Source organism: Cynocephalus volans, chromosome 14 (assembly GCF_027409185.1).
Source record: "Cynocephalus volans isolate mCynVol1 chromosome 14, mCynVol1.pri, whole genome shotgun sequence".
Taxonomy (NCBI): domain Eukaryota; kingdom Metazoa; phylum Chordata; class Mammalia; order Dermoptera; family Cynocephalidae; genus Cynocephalus; species Cynocephalus volans.
Genome location: NC_084473.1, coordinates 83,622,329 through 83,644,279, shown reverse-complemented (window position 1 = coordinate 83,644,279; position 21,951 = coordinate 83,622,329). Strand labels below are relative to the sequence as shown.

General features: G+C 39.5%; 1 protein-coding gene across 4 annotated transcripts in view; it reads left to right on the top strand.

Annotated features, from left to right (window-relative positions):
• Nucleotides 1-1,536: 1,536 nt before the first annotated feature.
• Nucleotides 1,537-21,951, top strand: part of EIF2AK3 (eukaryotic translation initiation factor 2 alpha kinase 3) — a 72,363-nt gene continuing 51,948 nt past the window's right edge. For 2 of the 4 annotated variants that reach the window (XM_063078047.1, XM_063078046.1), the window contains exons 1-2: nucleotides 1,537-2,035; nucleotides 11,841-11,970. In XM_063078047.1, coding sequence (XP_062934117.1) covers nucleotides 1,731-2,035; nucleotides 11,841-11,970 — 435 coding nt within the window. In that variant the 5' untranslated portion in view covers nucleotides 1,537-1,730. Of the gene's footprint in view, nucleotides 2,036-11,840; nucleotides 11,971-13,377; nucleotides 13,415-21,951 lie in introns of those variants that run through there. The other 2 variants (XM_063078050.1, XM_063078049.1) reach the window with 2 other exon arrangements.

The following is a 21,951-nucleotide window of genomic DNA, read 5'->3' as shown; positions in this document are numbered from 1 at the left end:
GAGCCAGATGCTGTGGCACCCTATAGTCTATTGTAAGAATCTTGGATTTTATACTGAGTGAACTGGGGTACCATTTGAGGGTTATGACCTTCCCTATGGAGAAGCAGGAAAACCAGTGAAAAGTGTCTCATACTGGAAAGACAGTTGCTGGATCAAATATAGCTGATAAAATGAAGACTGAGAATTGTCCTTTGAATTTAGCACCAGCAGCCTCAGCAAGAACAGTTCTGGTAGAGTTGAGGCTGCCAGTGTCTGAGTATAGTGTGCTTGAGAATGGGAGAAGAGAAATTGAAAACAAGGAATTTTCAGCACTGTTGAGCTCTGCTGTACAGAGGAGCAAAGAAATGTGGTGAGAGCTGGAAGGGGAAGTAGGTTTTTCTGTTTTATTTTGGGATGGGAGAAATCGGAGCATGTTTGGATGCATATGGGGGATAATGAACACAAATTGCCAACACCTTAAAAAATCTTCACAAGGTTTTGGTGGGTAATCATCTACCAGCCAGTCTCCTCATCTTTCATCCTATTCTTCTGAATACACTGCTGAGGGACGTATCTTATCATTGCACTCATCTGCCCAGAAAGCTTCAGGGTGTCCTTAACTGCTGTATGAAAAATTCAAATACCACTTGGCTGAACATTCAAATCTTCCCCAGTCTGGTCTTTTGCAGTTTCATCACTCTCTTCGGTAAAGCCCCATAGTGAGGTACAAACCGTGCCAAATCAGTTAGAAGACTTGAATTAAAGTCATGTTTCTATGACTAACTAGCTATCAGACTTTAGACAAATACGTAAGTGCACCCGGCCCGGGCTCCTTCCGGTTTATAGCGAGGTAGAAGATTTGTCGGGTGGACAGGATTATCTGTAGGTCACTCACATCTGTAACTAGCTGTATTTCTCAGCACTGTCGCGGCCACAGTAGGATCATCTCCCGAACCCGCCTTACCCTTTCCACTTCTAGGGACCACAGGACCTGTGCGGTACGTACTTTGCCTGTCCAAACAGACTAGGCTTTAGAAGAGCCATGGCTGCAGCTCCTTTAAGGTCGGCCGCGCCCCCGCCCCCGCGAGCCAGGGACTAGCCTCCCATTCTTCCTTTCACTTGGGACCAAGCTCTTCACAGTCAGAATCGGCCACGTAGTGAGTGCCGCTTCCAACCAATCAAGAAGCAGTTATCGTAGACCTTTGAGGGACACCCACTTTCACCAATGGTCTTCAAGTCTTTTCCAGCGCCTCGCATTGAGGGGCGAGTCCAACCGCCGCAATGGCCAATCTGTTCCAGAAAAGGTATTTCAGGAACCGCAGAGCTCACCAATCAGGTAAGAAGACTGCGGGGAGGGGCATTTCTCATTGGTAACCGCGTCCGGAAGAGGGCCGGGCTTTGAGAGACAAAAGTACGATTTGATTGGTTGGCATGATGTTGACAACGGGGGAAAGCCCGCCTTCCCTAACAGGGCCAGCCAGGGGCCCTGGAGTGGCAGCTGTTGCAGCCAATCGGAGAACAGACGCGCGGAAAGTTTGCTCAATGAGTGATGTCCGAGGAAGGCTGTCACTCAGGTACCGGCGTCGGAGGCCGGGCTGAGACGTGGCCGCGGGAACGCGGCTGGCTTTCCAGGCCGTCAGGGCGGCGGCGGGTTCCCTAGCGTGTCTTCGCCCTGGTGGGGATCTCCGAGCGGCTGGAGAGGCGGGCGCCGGCAGCTGCGCCTCCATGCCCGCGCGCGGGGCGGGCCGCTGATGGAGCGCGCCACCCGCTCGGGGCCGCTGGCGCGAGTGCTGCTGCTGCCGCTGCTGCTGGAGCTCGCGGCGGGAACGGTGGCCGCGGGGCGCACCCGCCATCTCCCCGCGACGACGGCAGAGGCGGCGTTCGGCCTGGGGGCTGCGGCCGCTCCCACCTCGGCCGCGCGGGTGCCGGCTGCGGGGGCCGTGGCTGCGGCCGAGGTGACGGTGGAGGACGCCGAGGCGCTGCCGGCGTCAGCGAGCGAGAGGGAGCCGCAGGGGCTGGAACCCGACGATGAGGACGAACTGCGGCCGCGCGGCAGGTGAGGGGCCGTCGACCCCGCGGAGGCGACTTGTTTACGCGCGCGAGCCGCGGAGGGTCGGGAAGAGGAAACCCGGGCGGGCTTCCCCCCTCGGCTGCGGCTGCGCCGGCGGAGGACAGCGGGTGGCCTGGGGGCGAGCGCGGGGCCGCGACGCTTCCCATTCTCCGGCCAGCAATGGGCCTGGGCTCGGCTCCCGGGCGCCTGGTCCTTACTCGCGGGCGAGAGCAGCATCCTCGCAGGTGTCGGGGGATGCTCGAAGAATGCACCTCAGGGGTTGGAAGGAAACGTCACTTGCCTTCTTTTCGGGCTTTTATTCATCCTCCAAGGAGCCTTTCCCCCTCGTGTTTTCCTTACGTGAATCACCCTATGTCTGTGCTGGTGCGACAGCTGTTTTGAGAAAGGGCTTTCGAAAGAGATGTCTAGGTTTCAAACACAACTCTGTAGTGCCCCCCGGACGAGGGTTGAGATCAGTTGATCTCACTGATCTCAGAGGGTTGAGACCACTGAGACTTGCGGAACACCTTCATCAGAATCACCTGACGATGCTGGTTAAATGTACAGTTTTCTAGACCCCACCCCAGTTTTACTGAATCAGACTTTCTCTGGGTAAGAACCTGGAGTCTGCACGTTTAACAAGCACCCCGGACAGTTCTTGAGCACGCTAAAGTTTAAGAGCTATGGTTAGGTTCTTGCATATGGGCAGATTCTTGAAGAAAGGGTTTACTCTATAAATGTTTGATAAAGGGTCATCTTGGTTGAGTTTCTTAGCCTTGCTAAAATGTCACTTCAAGGTACAGTATATTTAAAGCACTTTTCAAAGTCTAGACACAATGGAAAGTATATTAATGGTACAGTATTTTCAGACAGCCAGTCTTAGCACACCCGGCAAGAAAGTGATGTCTCATTTAACAAATGGAATGACAAAAAGGAGAATTAGGTAAATTAAACCAAGGAGGGCTAGAATCTGGATTTAAAAGTATTTTAAGCTTATACTATAGTAATTACTAGATCATAACAAGTAGGAGTTAATTTTCAGTTAAATATTAGAACCTTGATCTATATACCTGGGTAAGTACTAAAAATAGGATAAGTACTAAAGTTCTGTAGTCACCGTTTGAGTATTTATACGTAAAAAACAGTTTTTTTTTTTTAAGTAACATATTTAACAAAATTTTCTTAGGTTTGCTAAAACATCAATTCTCCTGGAAGAGTGTTTTTGTTTATCTTAAAGAGACTTCTTAAGCTTCTGGTCAAAGTAAATTACATGAAGTAGAGTAAGATGTTTTGTTTTTCATAGAAATCAAATCCACTCCAGCAGGTACTTACCTGTTCTGACAAAGGCCCACAGTGCCCTGGGGTTACAGAAGTCAGGAAGATAGTCCCTTCCCTCCAGGAGAAATGTGCAGTCTAGCAGTGAGGATGAAATGAGGAGACCTATAATGCCATTACAGAGCAGAAGAAGTGCAAATTAAGTGTCATGGGTGTCCTAAGGTTTTTGTGGTGTTCTCTGGGTGGAGTATGGGAGTGAGGTAGGTGTGAAAAGGCTGTGACAGAATGAATTAGTTCCTGAAAAGTGGGTAGAATTGTGATGGACAGACACTGATCTTGAGGCCATAGCAAGAGGCACAAAGGCTGGAAATAATGTTTAGAGAACACTTTGTGTACGTGTGTGTGTGCGTGCGTGTGACCTGTGTGTGAGAAATACAGACATGCACACATGTATGCTAGGTAGGAAGGAGTAGAAGATGAGGCTAGAAAAATAGGTTGGGGACATACAGTGTGTGTGTGTGTGTGTGTGTGTGGGTGGGTGTGTGGCCTTACACTAGTAACATCATCATCACCTTTAGAAATCCAAAATCAGGTACTATCCCAGACCCACTGAATGAGTAGCTACATTTTGACAAGATCACCGTGTGATTCACATGCACATTACATTTTGAGAAATGTGTTGAATATCTTGAATGCTAGGCCTGATCAAAATTATGCATAAGGGATATTTCTCTAGCAACAATGTACACTGAAAACTTGAGGTAAGGATAACAAAAGGAGAGTGTTATAGCAGTTCAGGTGAGAAGTTTAGTGCTATGTGGTATAGAACAGAGGGGAAGGATTTGAAACAAAATTTTAGTTTCTGGCAAATTAATAGGTTCCTCCTCCCTTGGTACACCCATCCAAAGACTGAGACTGAGAAGACGAGAGCACACATAAGAAAATAGAGAGGTTTAGGGGAGAAGGAAAGAAAAGGGGTTGGTGTTAGACCTGGTGACTTGGAGGTGCAGGTAGGATGTCCAGAGGGAGACGTTTGGTAAGCAGCTGCAGAGAGTTCAGGGTAAACAGCTGAATTTGTAATAGAGAGGAATCTCATCAGGAAATTCCTAATAGTATTTTAGGGAGGAAGGTGAGCCAGCAAAGGCGTCAGAAATACAGCTGGCTGGATTGGAGGTATAGGACGAAGACAAGGAAGACGAAAAGTTTGGTGATGAGCACACTTGAAAATTTAAGGAAAGCAGCAGAGACAGTACTCAGATTACAAGAAATGAAGGATTTGTCCTCTTCTGCACCATTCCCTTTCCTCACTGATGGGAGGCAATTTTTAGGACAAGGAATCTTTGATCTTACATATTTATAGACTGAGAGGAAGGAGCCTATATAGACAGGTTGAAAATGCACGAATAGACAGGAAGTGAAGGTAGTTGGAGAGGATCTACTTGGCAAGCAGAAGGATCGCTTCTTTCTCAGAGGAATTTTGCCTGGAAAAATGAGTGATCTCTGGCAAACAATTGGCTAGGAAGAGATAGGACCCAGTTTAGGGGTCTGGCTGATAGTATGTACTTGAGATAGCATGGCACGTTTGAGAAACTTTGGGTAAGTAAGTTGATAGTTAAGAGTAGATAAATATGGGGTCGGCCCCGTGGCTCACTCGGGAGAGTGCGGCGCTGGTAGCGCCAAGACCGCAGGTTCGGTTCCTATATAGGGATGGCCGGTGTGCTCACTGGCTGAGTGTGGTGCAGACCTCACCGTGCGGAGGGTTGCGATCCCCTTACCGGTCAAAATAAATAAATAAAAATTTTTTAAAAAGAGTAGATAAATACGCAAAGTTTATAAACAAACAAACAAAAAAAAAAACAGTGAAAAATCAGAGAATGTCAGTTCCATAATAATAACCGATATCCTGTTTGTTTCAAGAGGGAGGATTAGGGGAACAGGTTTGAATTAACCAAGCGTTTATTACAAACAGCTGTGAACTATGGTATTTGCAAAACTTAGAGGAGGTGGGGAATTAAGATTTTCATTTTTGCTGTAGTCTTTTGATACTCAAACAATATGACACTCACAGGTTCATTTTTTTGTTTTTTTGTCTTGGAATTTTCAGTTTACTCTGCATATCAAGCATGTGAATGAGTGAATAACTATTTTTTTCTTTAAAAAGTATCTAAACTAATCTTGTTTTTCTGGTAGCAGTCTTGTCGGTGTTTCTTCTGTTAAGCATTACATTTAGTTGAAATTTAAATGGGATGGTCACTGCAGAAAGTTGGGAAGAAAGTCTCAATCTCAAGTCACTGTTAGGTTTTACAGGCGTTGTTATAATAAAGAGTTACCAGTTTTCTGACTCTGGTGCCGTAGCAAATTGCAAAGTGTTACTTGGGGTTCTTGCCATGGGTTGGGAATCTTCATATTTAGGATGTTTTGACAACCACAGAAATCATAAAAAACATCTATCACACTAATTTGCAAAGTATATGTTCCTTTTTCCTCTGCCTCTAATTCCTCTCCAACAAAAGTATTACTAAATTTGACATTAGTTTCTGGTGTTTCTTCAATTTGTTCATCTGTAAACTAATTTTTTTTTTGATTAAATGAGATAATGAAAATACTTTGCAAGGGTAGAATGATTTAATTCCTCTTTATTTCTCTTTCCTGTCCTTTCAGAAACTGATCTGATGTGAAACAAAGGTGCAGAAATGTGGTCTTCCTTAGGTTTCCAGATTCATAACCATGATTTTTGGTTTTTAACTACTAGGAACCTTGAATAATAGCATCTCAGAATACAGTGTGGAAAGGGAGCTCAGTCCCATCACTGCTCACTCTTCCAGATTCTTATATTAAAGTTAACTAAAAATCACATTTAAAGAAGAATTTACACATAACTTTCAAAGCAGGTCTTAACCCAAAATAAACATACTTTGGGCAAGTAATGGACTATCCTTCCTGTCTACAATTGTCTTTAGTTTAATTGACGCTGGACTCTGGCTATGATGTGTGACAGGAACAGGAGACTCTGCTCTTTATTGGAGCTCAGTTCTCTGTACTCCTAGACGTTTTGCAGAGAGGACCTGTCTTTATCAGTTGCTGTGAGCTGTAGCTTCAAAGTGGCTCTTTATTCCTAAATATTGCCTGGGAACTCCATCTGCTTTACTCCTTTTTTTGTAAGAGATGAGCTGCTTATACATTTTTATTATGAATTATTTTAAAATACAGAGGAGAACTTATTACATAGCTAAATGTAAAGGGAGGAGATTAAATGTTTTGCTTTTTTTTTTTTAACCCTGTGCTATTTGTAAATAACCATTTTGATTAAAAATATTTCATAGAATAAAGTAGGAAAAGTGCTTCCAAAAATGTTTTAATCTAACAGAAAGAGGGTATATGTCACTCTCATGCTACTTTTAACACTGAAAACTTAGATTGTATTTTTTTAAGGTCTAGCTCATACGTCAAAGTTATACAGATGGTAATTTTTGGCATTATATTTGTTTTGATTTGGGGCATGGCTAGTCTTGTGATATGCTTAAATAAAGGAGGATTGATTTGAAGATTTACTTAATGAGCAAGGGCTAGGAAGTAAAGTCCAATTACAGTAATACTGTGTTTTTAATCGATATGCTTCTTTTAGTGAGAGCAAATGTTTGGGTAGAAGATTCTTGGCTACACCAATAAAACAGATTCAACCAAATCACATTTTTAGATTTGTGAAGTTTTTTCTGCCCAATAAAGGAAATGTGAAATTTTAAAATAAGTTGTTAATATAGAAACTACTCTATCCATACAATGCTCTCTTGTCACCTGCTTTCTTCTTTCACATGGGAAATTTCTACAGGAGATAAGGCACCTTTAAAATTACTTTATGAAGGAATTTAGCATATACTTATCACTATTTGATAAATGCTAGTGTAAATAGGCAGATGTTCTGGGTGACTTAACTCAAAGCAAACAGTTTTTTTTTTATTGTGTATCCATTGTGGCATAAGGTCATTTCTGCTGAATTAAGGGCATCATCAGAGCAATTACAGGATAAATGACATCTTAATGAGATTTCTGTGAGGAATAAAAAGCTGCACATTCTAGTAATATAGTAGTTGCCACTTAGGCAAGCTTATAGTTAACAGAGTAATAGAATGAGAGTTAGAAAACCTGAAACTCCACTCCTGTTTAAAACTTACTTTGTGCATGACCTTAGGCAAGTCACATCTTTTCACATCTTTCTCAACCTCTTTGTTTTATGTGAATAATATGTCTGTCCTACCAGATTTGTTCATTAACAAACATTTATTGCATTTTATTAGGGGCTGTTAGGTCCTGAGAATAGATAAATGTCTTTTTCTTGAGAAGCTCCAAGTCTGACAAGGAGATAATTGTGTTAAAGAATTAACAGACTAGAATGGATTATGAGTGACACACAAGTGGTATGAAAGTGAAGAGAATGTGAAGTGTCAAGGATGGTGTAGGCAGTGGAATTGTGTGAGCAGAGCACAGAGGGGAGAGTTTGTACGATGAGCACAGAGCAGTGGTTCCTAAGCTAGGGCCTCTGTACCCCTGCCAATCTGCAAAGATAAAAATGGGCATCCATGAGACTATCGGTATTTTAAAGTAACATAATGGAAATTGGACCTGTAAAAAAAAAAAAAAGAGAGAAGGTTAATTAAAAAGTCAAGTTTCCGTGCTTTGAACTAGAATTATATCAAAGCCTATATAGAAATTAAAGTTATTTCTTTCCAGATCTTTAACATTTTGATTGGTTCTTAAGTATTTCCTCTAAAGATGTAGGAATTGATTATAAGCAATGTTACTTTGGCAAATGAAATGATTTTAGACATGGGGTAAAATATAAATGAACAAGAGAACCTTGAAAAGATTAGAAACTTCTGAGGTGTTTGCGCGCGCGTGCATGTGTGTGTGTGTATGTGTGCGTGCGTGTGTGTGTGTGTGTGTGTGTGTGTGTGTGTGTGTGTGTGTGTGTGTGTGTTACTGTGGGGCTGGGGAGGTGGGGGGAGAGGGGATCGGGCTGGCAGAAAATTGGATTAGAAGAGCACACTGAAGCTAGATTGTGAAGCTAGATTAATGTTCCATACCAAGCAGTGTGGCTTTTCTTCAGTGGGCACAGGGGAGCTTCAGAAGTTTAACAGATTATTATAGAAACAAAACTGTTGGAAGAGGAGAAAGAGTCCTGGGGCAGGAAAATATGTCAGAAAGCCTTTTAAGTGGTAATGAAGAAGGAAAAGTTTTAAGAGAAACTTCAGATATAGAATGAAGAGTGCATGACTGTTGTCTAAATGTAAAGGGTAAGGGAGCAGGAGAACTGATGTCTGATTTGAGTGTTAGGGGACAGGGTATATGGTTATGCTGTGAAGGGAGAAAGAAACAGGAGGGACAAGTTGGGGGAGAGAAGTTAAATTTTTTGAATGTGTTGTGGTGATAAAAAATAGATCCTGCTGAAGATGCCGAACTAGAGCAGGGAGAGGGATGGTGAGCTGTAAGTACTGTGTAAGTTTAGGGGCTGTCTTATTTCATAAGAAATAGTATTAGTTCACAGTTTCACAGATGAAACCATGGGCGTTGGCCATCTAGAAAGAACATGTAGTACAAACAAGGAAAGATGCCTGTTGAATAGAGATTGAGAGCTATAAGAATGATAGGTGAGGAACTTGGAGGGACAGGTCCTGTAGAAACTGGGGAAAAGAATGTCCAGAGTGAGGAGCTGGCCACTGTTTCAGTGGCTTCTGTGGAGACAGACCTGATTAGGGGAATGGATCTGGCAGTCATTGAAAAAGTTTCTTGAGAATAACTTTGAAAAATTGGAGAATGAGTGAGAGAACATTGTGCCTGCTGTGGAATCATCCAAACAAATGCCTTTGTAAAGCAAAGCAAAGCAATAAGTGGAAAATAGACGTTCAAGAGCAATTACTGACAGATGTGTTCAGTATGCCTGGGGGTTCCAGGCAGAAGGAACAGTAGCTGCAAAGGCCTTGAGGGAAAATCATACATGATGTGTTTGAAGAATTGGGAGAGTCTGTCTACGGGTATTGATTTTGGATATGTGAACTTTGAAAAACTTGTTAGACAATCTAAATCTGGTAGGCAGTTATTTAATTGTCTGAGTTCAGGGGAGATACCTGGAACTAGAGATGAAGATTTGGGAGTTGCCAGCATATAGATGGTATTTAAAACTGAGACTGCATGAGATCACCAAAAAAAAAACTACATGTAGGTAGAGACTATTTTAAGAGATAGGAAAGGTGAGGAGGAACTAGAAAATAAAACTGAGAAAAAAATAGCATAGAATTGCATAAAAAAAAAAAAATCAGGAGAGCGTGTTGTTCTGGAAGCCACATAGAGTATTTCATAGAGGGCAGGAAAAGTAGCTGGTCAGGTTCTGCTGGATGGTCAAGAGAACTGAGACCTGACCTTGGGATTTATCAACATGAATGAAAGTCATTGGTCCAACAAGAACCATTTCAGTGAGGTCAAAGGGGCAAAAACTTAATTAGAAATAGTTCAAGACAGAAGGGTAGGACAGGATTTGGAGAGAGAGCGTATTAACAACTCTGTCAAGGAGCTTTGTTGAAGAGGGGCAAGAAATAGAGTGGAAGCTGGAGGGGAGAGTGGTTCATTTTGTTTGATCTGATTTGGTTTTATTTAGGGGAAATAATAGCAGGTTTGAATGCTGTCTTAGTCTAGTCAGGCTGCTATAACAAAATATTGTAAAGTGGGTGGCTTGTAAACAACAGAAATTTATTTCTCATTGTTCTGGAAGCTGGGAAATCCAAGATCAAGGTCCTGGCAGATTCAGTGTCTGGCAAGGTCCCATTTGTCACAGACAGTACCACCTGTGTCCTCACATGGTGGAATGGGTGAGGGAGTCTCTGGAATCACTTCTATAAGGGCACTGATATCATTCACGAGGCCTCCGCCTTCATGACCTAATTGCCTGCCAGAAGCCCCACCTCCTAAATACCATCACACTGGGAATGAGGTTTCAACATATGAATTTGGGGGGACACAGACATTCAGTCTACAGCAAATGCTAATGGAAATGCTCCAGTAGAGAGGGAATACTTGATGTGAGAGTGAGAGAAGACATTTGGAGGAGCAGGTCTTCACCTCTGCGTGAGAGAGAGCTCTATTGCTTAAGCATGAACAGTTCTCCTGCACTAACACGAGAGAAGGTAGAATTCACGGGTCCGGTTGCTGATGAATGGATAAGGTGGTGATGGGAAGCAAACTCTTTCCATTACTTCTGTTTTCCTCAGTGAAATAGGAAGCACAGTCACTGAGATGTGTGAGCTTGTAAGAGCTAGTATCAGAAGTTTGATGAGAAAGGAGAAATGACATAATTAACCTAGTTCAGTGTGACAGTGAAGTGCATTAGATACACTGAGGAAGTGTGTTATGATTGTTAAGTATCATTAATAGCCAGGAATTAAAGTAAGACCAGTCAGCATTGTTATGTTTTTCTTCAGCTACATTCCGCTGCACAGATGCGGGATGAGAAAGGGGAGAAAATTGGATTTAACCAGGGTTGGCATTTTGTCAGTCAAGTGTGACATGTAAGACAGAGGACAGGGAGTTGAGGATGTAAGCAAGGTAGTGCTTAAGATGAAAGACTGTGGAATTTAAACTGAATAAGAAGGAAGTGAGGACACAATAATAGTAGTGAAGGTTATAAGATCAATGGCTTATAGGTTCTTATAGGTTCTAGTGGGGCCGGAGGTTTGTTGGAGCCAGGGAAGTAGAGGAAGTGAGGTGGGAGGAGAGGGCTCGGTGGCTAGGGGTTGGACGCTTGAAATTTTCGTGTGCGGGGGATTGCATGGTAACAACAAGGTTAGAATCTGACCACAGGAGTGATGGAGGCAAAATAGACAGGTAATGGAAACTCAAAGATTGCAGCAGTAGTTAGGTAGCAATAGTAAACCGGCAACTAAAATCCTCCAGGGATGGGGCTAGTGAGCTAGAGGTGAGTAGACAACTACTAGGAGGGGTAGTAGATGAAACAATCTGATCCTGAGGATTTTCAGAGAGGAGAGGGAGAAAATGGTCTGGAAATAGCAACGAGATACAAGGAATACACCTGTACCATCACTGGGTAAGGGTTATGGGAGAAGAAACCTCTCTTTGCTTCTGTAGGGAAGCAGTGTCCTCAGGGAAAGCCTGGTTTCTGTGAGAGCAAGAAGATAAGTCTACTTTTAGGGAAGACTGTTTCAGAGGAAAGGCTTTCAGGAGGTGGGGAAAGGTAGGAGAAGAGGACAGAGCGGAGGATATTGAGTCCATATGGGGATTAGTGTGTAGAACAAGGGGTGACCTAGTAGGCTGGGACTTTTCATAAGTGACATAAACAGAAAAAGGCATATTGAGTTTGTCCTAGTCTAAAGACGGTGGCAAGACTAAGTGTTGGAGGCAGGTCAGTCGCCTCTTCTTTCCTACTGATGGAGACCTGGTCAGAGGCTGGTTTTCTTTCAATTGTATACAATAAGTGCCTAATATCTTAGATACCTTTCCAATTTTGTCCTATTCATTTTTAAATTTGCAGATCATTAGTAATTATCAGCACTTTAGATGGCCGAATTGCTGCCTTGGATCCTGAGAACCATGGTAAAAAGCAGTGGGATTTGGACGTGGGATCTGGTTCCTTGGTTTCATCCAGCCTTAGCAAACCAGAGGTAAGAATTTTCTATTAGATGTTGACTGGAAAAGTTAGTTATAATGAGCAGTTGCTGATATTAATAGGCTTAGGGCCAAATTGCTTAAGTTTGAAGCCTCTCTGGCTCTTATAAGCTGTGTCCCCTTGGGCGATTACTTATCTATTTCTCAGTTCCCCTTCCATAAAATGGGATGGATAATAATAGCACCTACTCCTTAGGATTGTTTTGGGCATTAAACAAGTTAATAATATAAGTGAGTAACTAAGGATACCATCTGCTATATCAGTATAGCAAATTGAGCTATAACGTGATCATCATTTCTTATTATCACAAGATCCCTAGGAATAATAAGATAAATGTAAATAAAAACTTCATTGAGTTTACTAGTTAGAAATCCATGCTGCAGAATCCCATAAACTACTAGTCCTTATATTTTCCCTCAAGTGCAATTCATCTGAAATTTTCTTAGAATGTAACTCTAGACAGATTTGATTATTCTGAGCTCTAGAATGGTAGAGGAGAAAGAGCATATATTCAAAGAGACCTTGATTCCAAAACTGCTCTGGCTCCTGACTTCAAGGCATGGACAAGTGACTTAGCCTCTCAGAGCTTTCACACCCTCATCAGTAAAGTGAGGACACTGCCCATCTTGATGAGGTGGCGGTGAGGTGGGGGGTATTAAGTCAAGGAAGCTTATTTGCCTCACTTTAGTCTTAACTCTGATGGATTAAGTCTCTCTTCTTTTTCAGAGCTTTATTCTGCTGTTTAAATTATTTTAAAATAAGTCCATCTTTTGAGTTGTGACTGCTTAATTGAAGTAGTCACCTCTGTTTTCCAGAATGCCCTCAGCCTTCTACCATATTAAGTTGTTCTTGTAGGACATGCCCTAGGGTAGTCCTTTTTTTCTTTTATCATCAATCTGATCCTTTAAAAAGCTTCCTAGATGGTATTAATTTGGAAAAGACAAAACCTATCATGATGGGGGTTGAGAATGACCTGGATAGTGATTATGAAACTTTCTGATGGGAAATCTGCTGCCAGTGACCCATCTGTAATAACAGACTTCCTTGCGCTGTCCAGTTAACCCAGCCTGAATTCTTTTCTGGTACACCCAGGCAGGTACGTGGGGAAGCATCACTGCCAAATTTCCATGTTTCCTTTGTCCTAAGGCCTGACTTGACTTTCTGCCTACTGTTTGTAAGAAGTATACTAAAAATATCTTTGAGAATAGTGGACTTCTATTGTATTGTGAATTATTAATGCAAATAGCAATTTAATTGTAAATTACATTAACAAATTTGAATCAGGTATGGTATTCAAATGAATTACTGCTCCAAGTAAACTTTTGTTTATTTGTGTTCTGCTGGGATTATGCTTGGGTATGCATGTTTTGCTTTATTTTTAAACTAGACATAAAAGATGATCAGCAAAGTGAGAAGATTGTAAGCTGCTTACGTCTGAGGTAATATCACAGTGTGTTATAGTGGTGCAAAGCATGTATGTGTTTGCAAACTGAAATATACACGCACAAAAAGATAAGTTGCATGGTATGGCAAAGTAGAATGCAAATAGTTGTAATAACCTCGAGTGCTACTGAGTGTGTTTAAATTATAAGCAGCTAGTTGTACTTGAAGGTGTTCTTACAAATAGAAATTATATTAGCTGTTTTGTAAACTACAGTTCAACTTACTGTCTCTAGTTCTTACCATTTTTTCTGATTTATTAAGGCTCTTTTGTTTTAAGTGTCCTCCCTCCCCGCTACCCCCAACCCTAGATCTTTGGATAGAATGCTTTGAAATGTTGAATCACAAGCATATTCAAAAAGTTTCACTGTGCACCTTTACAGCAATAAATGAAAACCTCACTGATCACTTTCCATGAAGGAGAAGAATCTTAAGACCTCTTTGCATTATCTGGATTTTAATTTTCCACTTTACAGAAAAAAGAAAGAACAAAGAAAATCTAAAGGCATTGAGCCATCTGTGATAACAGGATAGGTTTAATAGAATTTACTGCTGCCCCAAGTTTTGGGGACCATTTCTTGAGAGAATGTGTGTAGTATGTAGATGTGCTAATGACATTATTCCGAGGCTCGTAATCTGTACAGTGTGATCCTTGTAGTAATCATCCTGAAGTTGATATGTTGGTCCCATTTTGTAGAAGAGGAAACTGAAGCTCAGAGAAGTTATTTGCTTGAAGTTGCAGATGGACTATATGATAACACTGGGATTGAACCCAGTCGCACCTGTCTGTACTCAATCCTGCCTGCTCTAGAGCCCTTTCCCCATCTTGTGTGTACCTACACTTTACAAATACAGGCTGTTCATCCAGCACAGAGGGTCTCAAACTCTTTGGTCTCAAGACTATTTATACTCTTAAAAATTATTGAAGTTTCCAAAGAGCTTTTTTCCCCTGTGGGATATATCTATCTATATTTACAGGATTAAAAATTAAACTTTAAAAAGCCTTATTTATTAATACATTAAAGAAATAACAAAAACCCATTGCATGATAACATAAACAGCATATTTTTATGAAGAGTAACTATATTTTTCAGTACAAAGAATTTAATGAGAAAAATGTCATTGTTTTACATTTTTGCAAATCTCTTTAATTTCTGGTTTAATAGAAGACAACTGGATTTTCGTATCTGCTTCTGCATTAAATATGTTGCAGTGTTGTTTCAATTATATGAAGAAGATAATTCAGCTACCTACATATGTAGTTAGAAAAGGGAATAGTATTTTAGAAGAACTTTCAGATAATTGTTGTCATTCTTTTTGATACTACACTAAAACAAGTAAAACTTCCTTGAAGATTAGTTGCAATGTGACATCTGAAACCATATCAATGAACATTTTATACTCTGTTACATTAATATCAATTGGATTGTCTTGCCTTTTACTGATGAATGATATTCTAACATCGTTTAGAAAACATCGATTCACTCAGTTACATAAATCTTCCAAATGTTGACATATTTCCTTAAGAATATCAAAAAAATCAAATTTATTACTATCACCACTGATCTCAACAGAAAAGTCTTTAACTACTAGGTACTAGGAAGCTGTCAAGCTCACATTGGCAGATACAAGTTTGCCAATATTCTAATTTTCACTTGAAAATTTGAATTTTGACACAAATACTATCAGTTGGTTTTTTTAAATTTTATTTTATTTTTATTTATCATTATACAGTGTAGTTGATTTTCACGGCCCTTTACCAATTCTTCCCTTCCCCGCCTTCTCACCCCCATCAATGTCATATCTTTTCTCTTATCTTAACAAGTTCAAGGAATTATTGTGATTGTTGTCTTTTTTTTCTCCTAGTTATTTGTTTGTTTATTTTATTAGCTCCCACATATAAGTGAGAACATGTGGTATGTCTCTTTCTGTGCCTGGCTTATTTCACTTAACGTAATTTTCTCTAAGTTCATCCATGTTGCTATGAATGGCAGTATTTTATTCTTTTTTACAGCAGAGTAATATTCCATTCTGTAGATATACCACATTTTCCTTATCCACTCGTCCGATGATGGGCATTTAGGTTGGTTCCAACTCTTGGCTATTGTAAATAGAGCTAAATAAATATGGGAGTACAGGTATCCCGTTGACACGATGATTTCCATTCCTTTCTATCTCAGCAGTGAGATAGCTGGGTCATATAGCGGTTCTATCTGAGGAAACCATTATGGAAAATGGCTGCACCATTTTACAGGCCCACCAACAGTGTAGAAGGGTTCCCTTTTCTCTGCATCCTCTCCAGCATTTATTATTCTCAGTCTTTTGGATATTAGCCAGCCTAACTGGAGTGATATGATATCTCAATGTGGTTTTGATTTGCATTTCCCGAATGCTGTGATGTTTGAAATGAGATGTGCAGTTTGTTTATTAATGCGAAAATGTCTGCCAGATTCTCATACTGTAGTTTTTCTCACTTGGTTTTCAAGTAAAAATTGAATTTCATGAACAAAGCAACTAGTTCAGCTCACAACTCAGTCCAACAAGTCCTCTTCCTCAAGCTGTGCTTCAGTATGTCGAGAAGTACTTGATACAACCTTTCTAATTAGTCACACAGAATAAGAAGAAGATATGTACTCAGGGTTAAGATTTAATAAAATTAATTATTTTTCATTGCTTCATCAAGAACATTCTTTAGTGTAACTGTCTCTTTTTTCTTCTTCTTTTGCTGGGAGTGCATGACAGTGAAGAATACAATAACTACTAGTTTGCTTGATTCGTGCTTAAACACTAGCAACTTTAGTCAGCATTGCCTTTACACCATCCGTGCAAATAGCAACACACTGAAAAGGTAAATTACATCTTATTGTGAAAACTGTTTGACTTTCTGCACCCCTGAAAGAGTCCACAGACACACTTTGAAAATTGCAGGAATATTTGTGAAATTATAAACACTTTAGCAAGGAGAAGGGAATGTGTTGTGAGCTTGAGTCACCTGTTATTCAGCAAGGTGTATATACTCAGCATTTAGAAATTATCTTCAAACGTTGGACAAAACACCACAGAAAGAGGATCAGAAACTGTCATTTGCAATGCCCTGAATTGGATGCATAGAGTAATAATACCTTTCTAAATGCATCTGGTACAATATTTTATGAAGGTTCCTAACCTTCATAATAGTTAACTTTGTAAGAAATATTTAATTTTCTCTGTCTGAAACCCAGTGTTTGGTTGGAAAGGATGGTGTAGGGAGGAGGGCTAGTTGCATCTGGCAGAAAAAACTGGCATGCTCATATAGCAGGTGCCTCCCAGATAACAATGAATAGATCCATAGCTCCATTTGGGCACTACTGTATTAGAATGAATGTTAGTTTCTCCAAGCTTTCATCAAGAGAGGTATGAATGACTAGTCTTAAAAAAAGAAAAAAAGAGTAGTATGAAGATAAACAGATTAAACCCAGAAGATCAGAGAAGATATATTCTGTATGCAATTATTAAAGTTACTCTAATGAAAAGCTGAAGGACAAAGTTTGATAGACTATATGCTCATTTTTAAAAAATTATTATTAGTAGAAGAATTGATTATGGATCACATGTACTTTTGCTGTAATAAAAAAGCAGCACAGGAACTTTTTAGGATATGTGGTATTGTGGAGAAGGGACTAGATTTCAGGAGCTTCAGTTCTAGTCATGATTCTCTCATTAACTTGCTTTGTGATCTGGCTAAATTATTTAATTCAGTAGAGCTTTAATTTCCTCCTCTGAAAAGTTATGGGATTGGACTGAATCTCTAAAGATTGTTCTAACTTCAGGAATCAGGTACAAGAGAATACATGGAACATCCAAATAAATTATCTGGAGGAATTTAAGTTCCTCTTTTACTACATGTAAGGATTCTTTTTAAAATAAAGTACAAATTCATTAGAAATTACCTTTAGGCACATATCTCATTGCCTCCTGGCTTACTCTGATGTCGTCCTTAACTTTTTCTGTTCCAAAAGGCATATAAAATAGTATATTATGTGGCTTTAGTGTTGTTTTGATTAAGTCAATGAAAAGAGTTCCTGGAGGATAAATGAGATTGACAGTTCCATTAAAAACAAGGGTTTTACACTATTTTTAGAATGAATCATACCTACAGGAAGATTGAGGTGCATTGGGACACAGATCTCATTTACTACTGCTTCTTGTTGACGAATTATTACAAACTTCCTCAAAAGAATATTGATACAAAACCAAGCTAAAATCGTGATTGTGTGTGTGTGTTGGTGTGCATGTGTTAGAATAAATGATGAACCTAAGGTTCACTCTGTTATCTTTAACAGATGTGTCCTAGGTTCTAAGCCTAATTTTTTTTTTTGGTGGCTGACGAGTAAGGGAATCTAAACTCTTGACCTTGGTGTTATCAGCACCACACTGTAAACAAGTGAGCTAATCGGCTGGCCCTAAACCTAGTATTTTTGATAGTTAATAGTAGCTAAGAATTTTGTTTTTAATTTTCAGAAGGACCACCTGAGGTGAAATCTGACTTTCCTTCCTCTGGTAATTTACATGTAGATTCACCCTTGAAGCAGCCAGCATAAAGGAGATTTGGCTGTGTTTCCTCATTGATTATCTTAAATTTTTGCTTTGTAACTTAGCATGGTTTTTTCCTGGGGGTCTCTGGGTAGTATTTGGATCACACTTTACCAAATCTAAGCAGATATAATATCCTTGAACTCCTTACTTCTTTATGTCTTGGAACATATTTATGAATACAAAGCCTTCTTATATTTATTTTGAATACATATTAAGATGGTGTATATGTAACTAGTTTGTACTTGTACAAATAACCCTCTTTTTTTTTTTTTTTTTTTAGAGATACCATATTTGTTTTCAAACTTTCTGTTAAAATGCCCCTTTTTTCCTCTTAAAAAGAACAAACAACTCTATTATAACTCTAAACTTAGAGTTTGGGGTTTTGTTTTATTTTAGGCATGTTTCTCCCCAAGGGACACTGTCTTTCTGTTTCAGACAGGTGCAAAAACAGACTACTATGACACTGGTGCTCTCCAAGTTCCTCCCCAACCCCCTTATCAGACTGCATTCATCCCAACTGGTACCAGGGCCTTGAAAGGTGGGAGTGCCTTTGAAAAGAGCACACCTTTAATGGTTACTGATTTGTTCACAGAGTCCATAAGTAGATCCTTTTAAGTACAGCTTTATTTAAAGAGGATCTGTACTCTCTAGTAAAGATTCTCTTTTACTGAAAGTTGTCTAACTCATTTTGTAGTTTTTCATTTGTACATAAATTAGCACATTTTGAGTCTGGTTATGTCATCTAAGATGGCGGTTTATTTTGAAGAGTGACAGTCATGTAGCAAGCCAATGTTTAAATAATTGCTTAGGTTAATTGCTTTTCTTTTAATTATGGAAATGAAACAGCACTTTGAGTTGATTTTGTTTTATTAATCCTTTAGCATGGCTGAAAGCAGTGCTGTGAACTGAACCAATTTATTTCAGCATGCATGTTGCTAAAGGAGAAGTTGATGTGACCCTATTTTTTAGGAAATTAACGCTTTGTGCACAATTGCATATCTATTTCATAAATGTGTATTAATCTAGGTGAAGGCAGAGATAGATACGAAAAGCAGTGTTTTCATCATGAACGTGAAAAGTATGCTTAAAAAGCTAGGCTGATAGTTTTCCTTGAGGTATTTTGTTTTGTAGTTTGACTAATTTAAGGAAAAAAAGAATTATACACACTTATTATCTACTTGGCATTTCTCTGCTCTTGAGTATTGATTCACAGTCTTTGAAGATAATATATACCAAATCATTTTGGGGTTTTTTTCCTACATTTCCTTTCAAGCACGTCATTTGGAATGGGTTCTGACTAATATCTGCCTCTGCTAAAAAATCTCATAATCCCTCCTGTTAGAACTTCTCACTAGTTGTTAACTGTTATGCCCCCTTCCCTACTCTTTGAGGTATGATTCCCAGGCACCCTTTACTTTTAGCAAATAATCTTTTTTTTACTCTCCTCGTCATGGTAATTTCAGTGTTTTCAGGGAATTTTTTAAAAGTTTTTCCACAATACAAGATGTTGGAGCATTGTTTTGTTTTAGTTTTTGTTTCTTTTTAAAACGATGACTAGTAAGGGGATCTTAACCCTTCACTTGGTGTTGTCAGCACCACGCTCCTCCAAGTGAGCTAACCGGCCATCACTATATAGGGATCTGAACCCGTGGCCTTGGTGTTGTCAGCACCACACTCTCCCTAGTGAGCCAAGGGCTGGCCCCGGAGAATTGTTTTTTTTTTTAAGTCACATAAGCAATTCTAGCATCTAGTAGTCTAATCAGTTGCTCATTTTGATTAGTTACCATTTTATATTCTATATACACTATATCATTTTTGGAGTATTAAATTATACAAAAATATATCTGTTAACTTTTAATATGGGTTTTCTTTAGTGATTGATAATGTACTTTACAGTTCTTCAGGACTTCTATGTTATAATCAAAGAATAATTTTAGGGCTGATGGAGATTTCTGATAAATCAAAAACTGGTAGCAGTTTGATATATTTAATTTTACATTGAATTAATCTTTGTTTTTCAGTCATTGTTATTAAGTATATGTTATGAATCCATGGTGGGGAAAGAAATAACTGACTTGGCATAATTAAGCCTTCTATCTGCTTTCCTGCTTTCCCCTTTAATTTACTTTTGGAGAAGCTATTTGAATTCTAAAAGTTTTTATTATTTTTGAAATTTTGTATTAATTAACTTTGTATCTAGTTCTTTTCTGAACTTTTCTTATGGAGAATAAAATAAGATACATGATGAATTATAGGTAGTCAGATATTTCTGGATTAAGAGTTTATAATTTTTGTTTTTAACTTTTCTCTTTAATAAGTATACATATATACATATGTATGCATACATACGTACACACATGAATTACTTTAGAAGTTCAAAATAAGCAGCCCTGGAACATCATGTCTACAAAAACTATTGCTTGATTAGTACTTTATAGTTTGCAAAGTGATATTAAATCTATTCTTATTTAATCATTAACATAGCTTTGTGAAGTAAATATTCTTATTAACCCCCATTTTTCAGATGAGAAAATTGGGACTCAAAAAGGTTCAGAGATTTGTCTGTTGTAGTAAAGCTGAGACCCAACCCTAGATCTTTATACTTATTCCTTTTTCCAACATTTCATGTTTTTAAAAACACTTCAGTGTTTACCAATGTATTTGCATTATCTATACTAATAACTAGAATTCTTCATGTGCTTTATTTTATCAAAATTAATTACTCAAAGACATCATGTGTATAGCATACTTAGCAAGCTGCTTATTAGCACATTGCAAGCGCTTAACTGCTTCTTAGATAATCCCTGTGGGATAGTCACCATTACCTAAGCTTAACACATTGAAACCAATTCATGCAGGGTTTTGTGCTGCGTATATCAATGCCCAGGACAGATCTGATTCCTGCCCTCATAGAACTTGGCACTGTGTGGAGTTACATAGTAATGTAACTGAGTGTGGTAACTGCCACAGGGCAGGAGGGAGTACTAAGAGAGACTATAGCAGAGTAACTGCTGACCTAGTCCTGTGGTCAGAGAAGGCTTCTCACAAGATCATATGATGAGAAGGAGCTACTTAGGAAAGAGATGGGTGAGAGGTGGGGAAGAACTGCTCTGGGGCAGGAAAAAAGCCTGTGTCTAGGTCTTACAGTGAGAATTACCGTGGCATGTGGAGGGATCTGAAAGAAGTTGAGGATGGCAACAAGAGGGGTCGGGGAAAGGAGCAGAGATGAGCCCATTGAGGGAGGTCGGGCTGGGTTATGCAGGGCCAGTAAGGTAAGCATTTTGAATTTTATCCTGAGCCATGGGAAACCATTGAAGGATTTTAAATGGAAGAGATCACTGTGACTAGAGAATGGACTGGAGCAAGAGCAGAAATGGAGAGACTACTTCTAGTCTCCTAGACTAGTTAAGAGACTGAATAGTAGTAGTCCAGATGGGGATGATAGTTAGGGGGATCATGACAGTGGAAATGGAGTGAAATAAAGTGATGTATTCAAGAGAAATTTAAGGAGGAAGGTCTTTACGAAATTAAAAGACCAAAGGAAGATTTAGTAGTAAGTAAGTAAGTATAGGTATAGAAAGGAAGATCATGAGTTTGTTTAGATATGATGAGTTGGGAGTAATTGTGAGAGCTCTTCAAGCAGAGATGTTAAGGAGGCATTTGACTATATGGGGCTTGTGCTCACAGAGAAGAGGTCTGTGCTGAATTAAACTGAGAATTGCTAGTGTCTTGAGAACTGAGAAGATGGATTACCTTGAGAGTGAGTAGGGTGAGAAGAAGACCTGTGACCGAATTTTTAGAATCTAATATTTTTAAGTTGAGAGAGAGAGAGATAGTAAGAGAAAACTGAGAGGAAAAGAAAAACAAAAAACTTTTTCAAGGATAGATTGGCTTTTTTTAGGATTTTAGGGATTTTCCTGTTTTCTTTCAGATTTCTCCAACTGCTACTTGGCATGAATAC